The sequence below is a fragment of the Salvia miltiorrhiza genome, chromosome 2 (assembly GCF_028751815.1).
Source record: "Salvia miltiorrhiza cultivar Shanhuang (shh) chromosome 2, IMPLAD_Smil_shh, whole genome shotgun sequence".
In the NCBI taxonomy this organism is placed as follows: domain Eukaryota; kingdom Viridiplantae; phylum Streptophyta; class Magnoliopsida; order Lamiales; family Lamiaceae; genus Salvia; species Salvia miltiorrhiza.
This window is the reverse complement of record NC_080388.1, coordinates 57,523,178-57,536,051: the sequence shown is the minus strand read 5'-3', so window position 1 is coordinate 57,536,051 and position 12,874 is coordinate 57,523,178. Positions and strand designations below refer to the sequence as shown.

Below are 12,874 nucleotides of genomic sequence, written 5' to 3'. Positions count from 1 at the left end.
TGCCAAACCTTTCTCGGCGACAAGCTGGTCGACCAAGAGAATCTAGAATTCCTTCAGCTGGTGAGAGGCCGACTCAAAGGACTACTACAGTGGATGCATCAAGTAGTCTGGGAAAACGAGCACCCAAAACCTGTGGTCTATGTGGCTCGCCTGGCCACACACGTAGAGCATGCAAGGGTACGGGCTGGGAGCAGTAGTTTAATTTCCTTTTATATTAAATTTCGATGGATATTGATGTTTTTTCATTCCACTAATTGATGTTCTGAAGTTGGGAGTATTGGATACTGATTGAATAAATTTCGAAGCGGTGTCATTTTCATAATATCGATGAACTAGCAAACACCATGGAATGCTCACTATCCGCCAGTAATTAGTCGTTTAGCACTAGTAGCCGCCCAACAAAAAGCATCAGCGGCTACTGGCCCCGGATATGTATTTACTGGCGGATACTTTAATAATTAGCGGTTTTTTGATGTTTTAGAAGCTATTGTGCTGCCTGATTTGAAATATTTGAAGCAGAAAACACACGCCTTTAGTAATGACCAACATGGACATGTCTTAACAATTATGAGTTGAAATTATGAATGAGACTTTGGAGAAGTGAACAATGTTTTATATAAAAGTTTAGTTAATAGCATAAAACACCCAAAGTATGCTTTTTTATGCATTAAACTATCAAATGAGACGTTTAGCGCAAGTAGCCGCCAGAAATTAATTACCCGCCGTGATTAGCCGCTGAAATGTTTTCAAGCGGCTACTTCTTGCGGATAATTATTTACTGGCGGCTAGTTGCATAAATCATCTTATTTCATAATTTTATCTAGGATGCAAGTGGAAAATCATAGAAATATACTCAAAAAGATACTGCAACCTCTAATCAAAACGTCATTTGCATAATTATCATTTAAATGTACAAATACATAAGCTATTTCGATGCGGGGATGCAAAACTCGTAGATGCTACTGCCTATCTTGCGCCTATAGTCGGCGGCGTGCCCATTGCCCCACGCAAGGCTCGGCGAGCCTGATATCAGACGCTCCACATACATGCACGCAAAAACACCGGAGCTGCATTGATCTGGCTGCTGAAACTGCTCATTCTCGTCGGCATATTGGATTTTCAACCTTCGCCATTGGAGGTTTTCCAACGGGTTGTTGACAATCGTGGTCCTTTCGAACCACTGGGACACTTCAAGCATCTTACCCAACAGGCACTGCAGCGGATATAGGGCGGCGATCACATCGAAGCGCGGCTGCGCCAGGGTCTTGAACAACTGCGAATCGAAGATGTCGCAAACTCCACTCAGCAAATCCACTCGGCATGTAATGTAACGTCCACACACATGTATAGGCAAAATGAGCTGCACACGCAAATGCAATTGGTGAAGAGGAAATAAAAAATGAACTACTCCAACATATTTATACTGTAGATATATATGTGTACCGTTGTGGCATTCATCCAAGAGCCATGAGTCGAAGATACCCCCTGCCCATGCACCATATACATCCACTTGGAATGCGGTTGCCACGTAGCAAAAACTCCGTCGGAAAATATAAACCGCCCTTCTGCCTTCGCGGGAAACATTTCCCGCCACGCTGACTTCAACTGCGTGAATTCATCATCGAAATATTTCTGCAGCAATTAAACATTATATTAAAAGCATATTTGATTATAATTATGTATCCAATAATAATATTTAATTAAATGCTTACGAATAACTCTGTATCCAATACGATGGTGGTCCTCGCATCAACACCGTCTATCAAGTCATCACCCCTCATCAACCTCGATCTCATCGTCATCATGTAGCAATCAACAGCCTGCACGTACTTAAATGTTAGTAACAAGTGACCAGACTTACATGATAACAACTGATTCATAAATTAACCAACATTGGACGAGAGGTCTCTCCTCGTGTTTTGCATAGTGGTCCAAAAGCTAAACGGGAGAGGGTGTTCGCTCTCTGCCACCGACATCGTCCGGTAGTTGCCACGGTTGCCAGCTTTCATCATACGGTCAAACCCGTCAACATACTGTGAGTCGACGGGTCTCGGCACGGCGCTGTGCACGTATGGTGATCGAAGTGCAGCCGACGGGTTCCGTTCTCGGCGACTTCTGCGTGGAGCCTCCGGTGCACAAATACTGAGGGGAACAACAGCTACTGCCTCAGAAACTGCCTCAGAAACTCCCTATAATTCACATAAAACAACGCAAGTTAAACAATGTTGACATAATTTAAATTAAATGACTTGTAAATTTAATGCAACGACAACATACCCCTCTAAACTGCTTCCAATACTCGTGCATCTCATCTTGAGTCAGGATCGGAGCCGAAGAACGGGCCGGCTCAAAAGGGTATGCTGAACTCGTGCCCGGCTCAGCCCACGAGTAGCGTGGCCCACCATAAGAACTGGACGCCTCGAATGTGGGCATGTGGTGGACACCCATGTGCGGAGTCTGCACATGCCCAAAACTAGTCGGGCCACCAAACGGATCATGCTGCCACTGCGGGGTGTGCATGGCATCACCAGTAGTCTGTCCCACCTCTCGTGCAGGAGACTCATGTGCAGGGGATTGGTGATGCGATGGGGCCTCTGAGGATGTAGGCTGCGCCGGATCGGAGTCGGGCTCGGGCTGGGGCTCGCGTCTCCTGTCAGAGTGAGATCGTGGAGCAGGTCTGGGCACGTGAACATCAGTGCTATGCGAGCATCGGCAACGCATAGCATCGAACTTGTCCTCGAAATATCTCTTAATCCTCCTGAACAGGCTGTCCTCCACGGTCCTCGCTACCCGTTCCTCACTCTCGCGCATCATGTGCTGCATGCGCTGCCAATCCTCATCGCTCCACTGTGAAGGTGCAGGAGCATCCTCGTGCCTAGGCCTCGGGGCTCTGTGACTGTGAGACCTTCGACCAGAATCAACGGGGTGATCGCCCCCAATGCTCTGATCGTGATGGCTGCTGCTCGATGAGGTGTCCACTATTTGTCCCCTCGGGCGCTTGCCAGTATCCTGTCTCATACTGCGACGCCGAGGTTGATGCTCAGGAGCATCCTCGTTGTGGTCCCCACCAGTGTAGCGCTGCCGAGGCTGCCTATGACCAAAGACTGCCGGCTCTGGTACTCGAACCCCTATCCCGGCATTGACGCCTGCCACCGATAGCCAGTAAGATGTCTTGGCCTCGTACTCATCGGGGACCATCTCCCATATCCCGTTCTCCTAGAAACAAAAAAAATGTAGTCAAACATTAATATTCATAAAATAAAATAATATTAACAAATAAACAACTAAATTATTACCGGAGACTCAAAATAACTCTGTAACCCATCCAACTTGGTCTTCACGAACGTCCACCTCCGAAATCTAGGGTAAACCCCCGCATTGCATAAGGCTAAGGCTGGGCCCAATTCGGGAATTTTCTCAAGACCCCAAATGAATAGGGCCCAAGAAGGACCGTAGAAGTGATACTTTTTACAATCCTTTTTGATTGTGCTGTGCTTCAACCTGTAGTTCAAGCTCCTATACGCGCACGATCCCCAAGGAAATCTGGAAAAGGCCGGCAAATCATCCACCAGCTTCCAAGTCCAGGACTGCACGGGTCGTCGCACGTCCACTCCTAATACAAATGCGTGTAGCACCAACAAGTGGGCCACACGGAGGTACAACCCGCCGTCGGGGTCATTTACTGGATTGTCGGTGTCGAAATATCTATCCGCTAGGTCCCGCACTGCCACCGGCTTAGAGCGGCAAAATTTTCTAAATGTCCGAGCCTTGCTCAGATCGTGCTCAGCCTCGGGGTCAAAAGGATCATCCCCAAAGGACAATCCTGTCACGAGAGCGAAATCTCTCGGAGTAAACTCAACCTTCCTCCCGTTGATGTAGAAGGAGATCTCATCATCCTCATTATCTCTCGTGATCTGAAGATGACGAGAGACAATATAGTGCAATGCAGCATTGCACTTCTGGCCCGGCTGCCAATCCAACATATCCCCAAAGCACCCCTGCCTGAACGTATTCTCCAGTGCAAAACCGCCAATTTCTCTTAGTCTCTGGACTACTGTCGATAGGTAACTAATATTGTTGTACGAACTGATCTCAACTGTTGGACGATTGATTTGCTCGGGCCTCGAATAACGAACCTATTCAATACAAAAAATAACTCAATTTACAAAACATAATGAATTAACAAACATCAACTAATAATAACGCATAATTAACTATTAAATTACTAGAAACATAAATAAAATAATATAAAACCATAATAAAAAAGTATCCGCCAGTAATTAAGTTTTTAAGAAGTAGCCGCTGGGTGTTTTCAAACCCGGCGGCTACTTCTTACAAAAATTAATTACTGGCGGATATTAGGTAATTATGGTTCTATATCTTTTTATTAGTATGTTATCAATTTTTAAATTCTGAATAACCCAAAAAACGTTATTATTTTATGCGTAATACAGTAAAATTACCCTAATGATCTAAATAGACGATTATATATATCTAAATATGCTTCAACTAAATAAAAATTCTAACAACACTGAAACTATACTCAAACTTGTAACAACACTCAACTACACTATATAAATACTATATATCTAAATCAAAATTCAATACTATACAAATACAAAACAAATAAATTCAACAAGTGTATCTAACACATACAAAACATATATAACTAACATATATATCTAACATTTTCTTACAAGTACAAAACAAAATTCAATACTATAAACATAATGAATAACTCAATTTACAAAACATAATGAATTAACAAACATCAACTAATAATAATGAATAATTAACTATTAAATTACTAAAAACCTAAATAAAAAAATATAGAACCACTATTAAGTAATATCCGCCAGTAAATAATATTTTTAAGAAGTAGCCGCTGGGTTTGAAAAAACCCGGCGGCTACTTCTTAAAAAACTTAATTACTGGCGGATATTACTTAATTATGGTTCTATATTTTTTAATTAATATGTTATAAATTTTTAAATTCTGAATAACCTAAAAAACGTTATTATTTTATGCATAATACAGTAAACCGTGAATTTTAAAAACGTGATTATTTTAAAAATGTAGTATACTTACTTGGTTTGATGAAGAAGCCATGGCGTGAATGGATTTGAAGAAAGACCGAATGAACTCGTTTGTAAAAATGAAACAGCGGCTGCTTCTCACTCTCCGAAGAAAAAATTCAGTATCCGCTAGAATGTGGTGATGGTGCGGCTGATTCTCAAAAATTCTACCATAATTTAACATAAAAAGTTACCCTAATGGGCCCTACCCAAGATTTTCGACCTTATCAAATCTTCAATGTGGTCAAAGAAACCCACAAAAGCCGTGCCCAAAGTATTCCAATACCCGTGAATTACACTTTTCTGCAAAGCCTATAGATTCCCATACTAGAGTTGCCGGTTGAATTGTCCAATCACAATTGAATTAGCTTTAGCTCTTCAAAATTGAAAAAAATACAACAACCATTAATATGAACTCTAATAAATAAAATTTATATATATTGTGATATCAAAACTAGTTGTAAATGACATGGTACTATTATCCGCCAGTAAAACGTATCCACTAGAAGTAGCCGCTTAGGGTTTCTTTCACGCGGCTAATTCTAGAGGATACGAATTACTGGCGGATACATATGTGGTAGGATCTCTAATATTTTACCGTTTCATAATATATGATTATATATATTTTTTATCCAACATTTTCTATTATTTTATGTGTTAGGCTATATTAATTCATGTTAAATAAAATAAAATAAAAAATTCGAGACTTATTGCACCACTATGATCCAAATTTGTCTAAATACAAGCCTATTATGTATTTCTACTTCATAGAATATATTTTAAAAAAAGAATACAAAATTAAGGTAAGTTTGTGTATAATAAAAAAGTAATAGGAGGATGTAAACAATTGTACTTTAAGTATATTTGGAAACAAAAAAAAATTCTTAACCTAATGTATACATTATCCGCCAGTAAAAAATAGCCACTAGAAATAGCCGCCAGGATAAAAAACCCGGCGGCTATTTCGAGCGGCTATTTTTTACTGGCGGATAATGTATACATTAGGTTTAGAATTTTTTTTTGTTTCCAAATATACTTAAAGTACAATTTTTTGCATCCTCGTATTACTGTTTTATTATACACAAACTTACCTTCATTATTTTCAAACTTAGGGCATTATACGTCAATCATCTTACAATAATTGCACATTTATCTGGTTTTGTGCATTTTTAACTACCTATCTTACACATTTTCTTACACAATTGTACTTGTGTAAGAAAAGTGTAAGAACTTTTACAAAAAACCAAGCAACCCATCACCATCAAGTGTACTTTTCGGCTTTGACTTTCAAAGTGGGTAGTTTTGCAAGACATTTTATTGATGTGGGTAGATTTAATTCCAACCCTTTAATTATTATGTTATAATATACAATTACCTTTGCATCTCTTTGAATAACATTTTGAATGTCAATTTTCAGGAAAAAAGTGAGATAACCGAAGGAACATGTTCCAATTCATCAAACAATCAAACCACTTCTCGAAAACGAAGTCACGATGATGATCTTTTGGAGGTTGATCAAGATAGTGATGATCTACAAGTATCATCAAGAAAGACTATGAAGAAGTAGCCACTCACGTTATTTAAATTTAATATTTAATTCATTATTTATCTTGAGACTATTTTTGTTAGATTTGTTTAAGTTTATTTTTTTTTAAATAGTATTGGTTTTTATGAACAATTTTTCTTTTATTATTTTAATCCTTCTTTTCACTACAAACTTTGTAGCTCTGTTCACTAATTGATCTCATAGTTATAATGTTTCTAATGTTTCACTACAAAATTTTATTTAAATATAATGTTTGTAGCTCTGTAGCTCTTTTCACTACAATTGTAGCTCACTTTATAATGTTTGGATTTTTTTTTTTCGTAGCACCTAAATCATTATTATCTATCTAGGTATTATATTTCTATTGTAGATAATTGGTCCAGGACTTTCAATCAATATGGAATAACAGTCAAATTAGATCATCATATACACAATCAATACAATACCGAGTCATGAAATTAAATTGAAAGAAGGATGCATAATAATGCTTCTCAGAAATATTGATCCATCTAATGAGCTTTGCAATGGCACCAGACTGATAGTAACTCAACTTGGGGAACGCGTAATTGAAGGCAAACTCATTTCAGGAAAAAATTCGGGCAAGAAGTTTCCAATAGCTAGAATGATTATGAGTCCATCAGATTTCGCTAAATTTCCAATTCGGTTTCAGAGAAGGCAATTTCCTGTGAGTGTTTGTTTTGCTATGACAATAAATAAAAGCCAGGGACAATCTCTTTCAAATGTAGGATTATACCTACCGAAATCAGTTTTTAGTCATGGACAACTCTACGTGGCAATCTCAAGAGTCACTAGAAAAAGAGGTTTAAAGATTTTAGTATGTGATGAGAGTGGTCATACGTAAGACACAACAACTAATGTTGTGTATGATGAAATTTTCGATAGATTATGAGGTAATTGCAAATTTAATATTTTATTCAAACTTTACAAATTTTAAGTCATTAACGATATTATTTAAAATATTTTTTTTCTTATATTTTGCTAGGTTGATTTGATATGTGCGTGCTGCTTGTGATTGGAGGGAAGAAAGGTACAATAAATCACATCATATTTTTTCATGTTCATAGATAAAATATGTTATATAAGGATGGTTGAGCCGAGTCGGTTTGGTAACGATGGTTAGGCCGGAGTTCTTGAAACTGACCTTCCCGCTCTTCTTTCCTTTCCTTTTTGTTTTCGTTTTAGACGAGTACTCTTTTTTCCTTCTACGGTTTTTCCTACCGGGTTTTCCGTAAAAGGGTTTTAATGAGGCTCGGCCCTTAGTCTGTTTCTTTTGTACTTTCAAGGGTTTCTTAGGTTTTTCTTTTCTTTTATACATAATAGCATGAGGATGGATATATTTCGTCTTTTACTGTATCATGTTTCGGCTTCAGACTTTGGTATTTGCTTCTTCTTTTTTTATTTTTTGGAGGAGGAGACAGAAGTTTATTTTTAAGAATCGAAAAATTCTAAAATCATCATAATCAAATTGGATTGGTGGAAGTGTCTAAAATTAGTTTCTGAGTTCAGAGAATTGTTTCACTAAAAATATATTTAGTTAACATCTTTTACTTTAAAACAAACTTATTTAATGCTTTATTTTAGTTAAAATCATCAAATAAAAAATGTATTGAATAATTACAAATATTTATATATTTTCATTTATTCCCGTCGATTTTCGAAGGGTTACCGACTAGTACCATATAAAAAAGAAGTTAGAGGTCAAAAGTCCAAATTGGACTCTAAAACTATCACGTTTTTTCTTAACTCGGATACATCTATCCGTATGTAAAAGTGATATACTAATACTAGTATGTACTTTGAACAATTTGGTACAGTTTAAAATCCATTAAAAAAAATTAAAAAAAATCGTCGAAATCAAGAAAAAGACGATACATTAGTAGTTCAATTTATTTTTTCGGATTTAGTTCATTTTAGAAAAGTAAAATTATAATTAAAATTAGTTAACAAAATTGTGAAACTTAATTTAGGGTCAAATTTTATTTTTAATTTAATCAATATATACACACGACTTTGCTATACAAGTAGTTATAATTAATACTCCCTCCGTCCCATTAATAAAGACATAGGTCTTTTGGGCACGGAGATTAAGGAGAGATAGATTAGTTGTTAAAGTGTTGTGGCCCACCACTATTAGTGTAGTTGATTAGTTTTAATTTAGTGTATTTATTTATTTTTATTTAATGTTTTAGTTGAAATTCAACCCCCAATTCATACCTCCGACAACCACCGCCGCCGCCTCCGACAACCACCACCGCCACCTCAGAAATTCAACCCTCAATTCATACCCAAAATCGACACTACCGCCGCCTACGACAACCACCACCACCTCAGAAATTCAACCCCCAAATCAAACCCAAAATCAAACCCAAAATCAAACCCAAAATCGAACCCAAAAATCGAACCCAAAAATCGAATCGCGGCAAACCCTAGCCCCTAACCCAAAAATCGAATCGCGGCAGACACAAAGTCTAGGGAGAGAGAGATGAGGGAGAACCGAGAGGGGAAGAGAGAGGAGTCGGACAGAGAGAGATGCGATGGAAAGAAGGAAGGCGGTCGCGGCGCGGCGCAGCCCCAGAGCCGCCGTCGACCGGAGAAGGAGAAGCAGGCGGCCTCAGAGAAGGGGGAGGGGCGCCGCGCTGTTCGGCGGGGCTAGGGCTAGTTCTCGGCCCTCTGCCCCCGTCAGTGTGTGCGCGAGCGATCGAAGGCCCACCGGAGGGGCGAGGGGCGTTCGGTGGTCGGAGAGGCGAGGGGTGCTCGGCGGTGGTCGGAGGCTCGCCGGAGAAGCTGGATTGAGAGAGAGAGACGAGAGAGTGAGAGAGGCGGAGAGAAGCTGGATTGGCAGAAATAATAAGATTAGGGTTTTTGTGTTTCTTATTTATACCTTAATTAAGGTTCAATTAATTAGTGTATCTTATGCCCTAATTATTTCATTTTTTGGAAATGTGTCTTTATTATTGGGACAGCCCAAAAAGGAAAGTGTGTCTTCATTAGTGGGACAGAGGGAGTAGTATTAATATTTACTTAATATTTTTATAATTTTATTTCAACCATTTGAGATAGCATTCTTTTTTCCAGTCTTTATAATAATTAAATAAATAATTGTTCTCAAGGGAACATTCAAACGATGCGAACTATTATTTGCAAATAGTGAGATTTAGGGTTGATCAAATCTACCTCTCCCCTTTCCCCAAGTAAAAAAGAAGAAGAAGAAACTAAAATAAACAACTTGTATTGCTTTGAGGTATAAGGAAGAGATAAGCTATATTTACCACCTTATATCTCGTTTGCTTTGATGTATGAAAAAAATACGGACAAGTTGTATAATTTTTCGAGCAGCTCATTATCTCTTGGAAATGAATAATTTTATACTTAAGAAATGAGGATATAATTTTATACCACCTTATAATGAATAAATATATTATTCTTCAAATCAAACAAAATATAAAAATATGATCCCACTTTAAGTGATAAATTTATACTTCATTATATTATCCCTTCATTTAAAAAGATAAAAAGTAAACACATCCCAATCCTATTATTATTCTTAAAATGTAAGTTTAATTAGAGTAGGAGATTGCAATGTGACTGGAAGTCAACCGACTCTATGATAATTCTACATAAAGCACCTACCTTTCAAACTAAATCGGCATTTTGTTTAAATAATTAATCAATGCATTTTTATTTTGATGTGGAAATTATGGTAAACAAAATGTACCAAGGCGCAAAAAAAAAAAAGTAGTTGAAGAAAGCTAACTACTACATATGTGATTGTTAAGAATGACATAAATTGTGAAAATATTGAAGCATCTTATATTACAAGGGTTATTAGCCTGTAAATACACGAACTTTTTATATTTTCTGAAATTTAACATGACTTTTATTTTTAGCCTACAAATACACGAACTTAGCATTTTTTCTGATTTTTGACATCGACAAGAAAAAATTCTAATTTACTATTAACGTGAAGGTTGGTATACCATGTCATTCACTCTCTAATCAAAACAATGAATCAAATTACTCTATTCAAGTGCATATTTCGTAGTCCACGTCATGTATTCCGGTCTCCACCTCAACAATAAATAGAATTTTTTCATGTCGATGTCAAAAATCAGAAAACATGCTAAGTTCGTGTATTTATGGGCTAAAAATAAAAGTCATGTTAAATTTCAGAAAATGTAAAAAGTTCATGTATTTACAGGCTAATAACCCATATTACAATTACTACTTAGGCTTCATAATTGTATCCAATTTATAATTTATAATTATTTTTAATAATATTGAATTTGCAATTTTCTGATTAATAATTAATTATTAAGATTGATTTTTACATAAACAAAATATACAATCTTTTAGCTTCAATATTTGATTAATATACTTCATTACATTATTATCAAAATAATACTAAAACCCAAAAATTATGAAACATGGGATCCAAACCCAATAATTGCAGATATTCCATTTACGCCAAATGCTAATCGAACTTATCAATAAAAAATACAACAAAAGACAACCACTAAATATTTTTTTAATTAAAAAAAACCCCCCAATCTTAATTCCAGCCAAGAACATGTTGACCATTTCCCGATCACAAACACAAATCTATCAGTAATCAAACATCTCCGCCATGATTGGGTGGTGGCTCAGCCCCATGGAATTCCACGCGCCGCCATCACCAAACCCCACCTGCTGAAACTCCTCGGACTCAAACATGCAGCCCCCGGCGCCGACGGCGGCCGAGTTGGAGTTGATGTAGCTCAAGATCTCATTGAGGGATCCCAGCCTATGCGTGAGCTCCATCATCTGCGCTCTGAGCACCGAATTCTCCGCCTCCACATTCACATAGTGTTGCGTGGTGGCGCCCACACTGCTCAGAATCTGCGCGTTCTCCTTCCTCAGCTGCGCCGCCTGCGCCATCAGGTCGTCCAGGTGCTTCTGCTTCCGCATCCGCGACCGCCGCGCCGACTCCCGGTTCGATTGCATCCGCTTCCGTTTCCGCTGGTCCATCGCGCCCTCCCAATTCTGGACCGGCGGCGAACCGGACGACGTTGTCCCGCTTGACGTAGCCATGTGTGTGTGTGTGTGTGTTTGGATCAACGAATTGTTTGTATATAGATTTATATATTTGTAATTAAATATGTATAGAAATTAGGGTTTAATTGATTGGGGAAAAGAGTTTATGAGAAAACGTAGAACCAGTAGAGGAAGACGACGGAGAAGGATTGGACGAGATGGGTGCGGCGGCGGAGGGAGGAACTTATCATAAAACCGGACAGGAGCACTTCACTCAGAACAGGAGACATCAATTGATCTTGAACATTAACAAGGATTGCTGCAGCATCAATTTTTGTATGAGTATATGATTTGGGATTTGTTGGTGAGGAGAAAAACAAGTATTTATCTTTTGGGGCAGAAAAGATGAAGGATTCTATGGGAGATATGTGTGGTTGATATGCAATCAACCAGAAACGCGAGGCGATAATAGAAAAAAGAGGTAGAGAAAATGAAAAATAAATGAATAAGTAACAGTGGGTATAGGTGAGTGAGGAGGAAGAGGAGAAGAGGCTTTGGAGAAGGCTGAGGGGTTTGATTTATAGAAGGAAATGGTGGGATAGAATAGTAATTAAGAAATTGAAAAAGGTGAAGAAATGGGGTTGTTGGGGATGACGGATGAGGCATGTGGGGTGGAGAAATAATGCCATAAACGTACAACTCCAGCTGTGTGGAGCAAAATACGGTCACTGTGCCATCTATTTTCTCACTGAAATCGATGCATCATTGTATTGTACCCATTTCTCACAAAACTGCTTCATTTTTTTCACCTTCCAACTTGTCACTTTAACAATACTCATTTTTACTATTTTCTTTTCCAATTTTACACCTCTTACGTACCACACTTTTTTCAAATGTTGATTTTTTCGTTTTGTATAGTTACTGCATAGATTATAGATATGTAAATTTATTCAATGATTACCGAAAATGTCGACTAGAGTTAGGTTTCACGACTAATTATATTTTTTGAAAAACGGAGAATAACGAATAAATTAATAAATTTTACGAATAAATCAATATAACTTATAAATAAACGTATCTAGTAAATATGGTGAAAATCTCGTCTCCTCTAGAATTCGAACCCAAATCAAAATAATTGATTTGTTCGTCATTTTTTACGCATTAATTCTTCTTTCTCTAAATATTTAGCATATATTCTTCATATAACCTATCTATATATATT

The 12,874-nt window shown here is 37.7% G+C and overlaps 2 protein-coding genes and 1 long non-coding RNA gene across 3 annotated transcripts; 1 reads left to right on the top strand and 2 right to left on the bottom strand.

The window, feature by feature from the left end:
• Positions 1 to 925: 925 nt before the first annotated feature.
• On the bottom strand, positions 926 to 5,109 carry LOC131009794 (uncharacterized). The gene is made up of 7 exons (XM_057937201.1): positions 5,089 to 5,109; positions 3,297 to 4,136; positions 2,278 to 3,216; positions 1,893 to 2,189; positions 1,713 to 1,820; positions 1,444 to 1,632; positions 926 to 1,360 (listed from the first exon to the last, which is right to left on the bottom strand). Exons 1-7 carry the CDS (start codon positions 5,107 to 5,109, stop codon positions 926 to 928), a joined length of 2,829 nt encoding a protein of 942 aa, XP_057793184.1.
• Positions 5,110 to 7,073: 1,964 nt separating this feature from the next.
• Positions 7,074 to 8,011, top strand: LOC131010579 (uncharacterized). Its single transcript, XR_009096604.1, has 2 exons — positions 7,074 to 7,532; positions 7,625 to 8,011. It is a non-coding gene; the product is annotated as an uncharacterized LOC131010579 (long non-coding RNA).
• Positions 8,012 to 11,057: 3,046 nt separating this feature from the next.
• LOC131010578 (bZIP transcription factor 44-like) lies at positions 11,058 to 12,522 on the bottom strand. Its single transcript, XM_057938161.1, has one exon. The coding sequence runs from the start codon at positions 11,707 to 11,709 to the stop codon at positions 11,245 to 11,247; it is 465 nt and encodes a 154-aa protein (XP_057794144.1). The 5' UTR covers positions 11,710 to 12,522; the 3' UTR covers positions 11,058 to 11,244.
• Positions 12,523 to 12,874: the final 352 nt, after the last annotated feature.

Bases quoted from the DNA above. Each gene is read 5' to 3' on its own strand.
- LOC131009794 (XM_057937201.1), bottom strand. From the start codon at position 5,109: ATGGCTTCTTCATCAAACCAA. The intron at 4,137-5,088 runs GTAAGTATACTA...TGTATTGAATAG, and splicing joins TGGCTTCTTCATCAAACCAA to GTTCGTTATTCGAGGCCCGA. The intron at 2,190-2,277 runs GTATGTTGTCGT...TGTGAATTATAG, and splicing joins ATTGGAAGCAGTTTAGAGGG to GGAGTTTCTGAGGCAGTTTC.
- LOC131010578 (XM_057938161.1), bottom strand. From the start codon at position 11,709: ATGGCTACGTCAAGCGGGACAACGTCGTCCGGTTCGCCGCCGGTCCAG.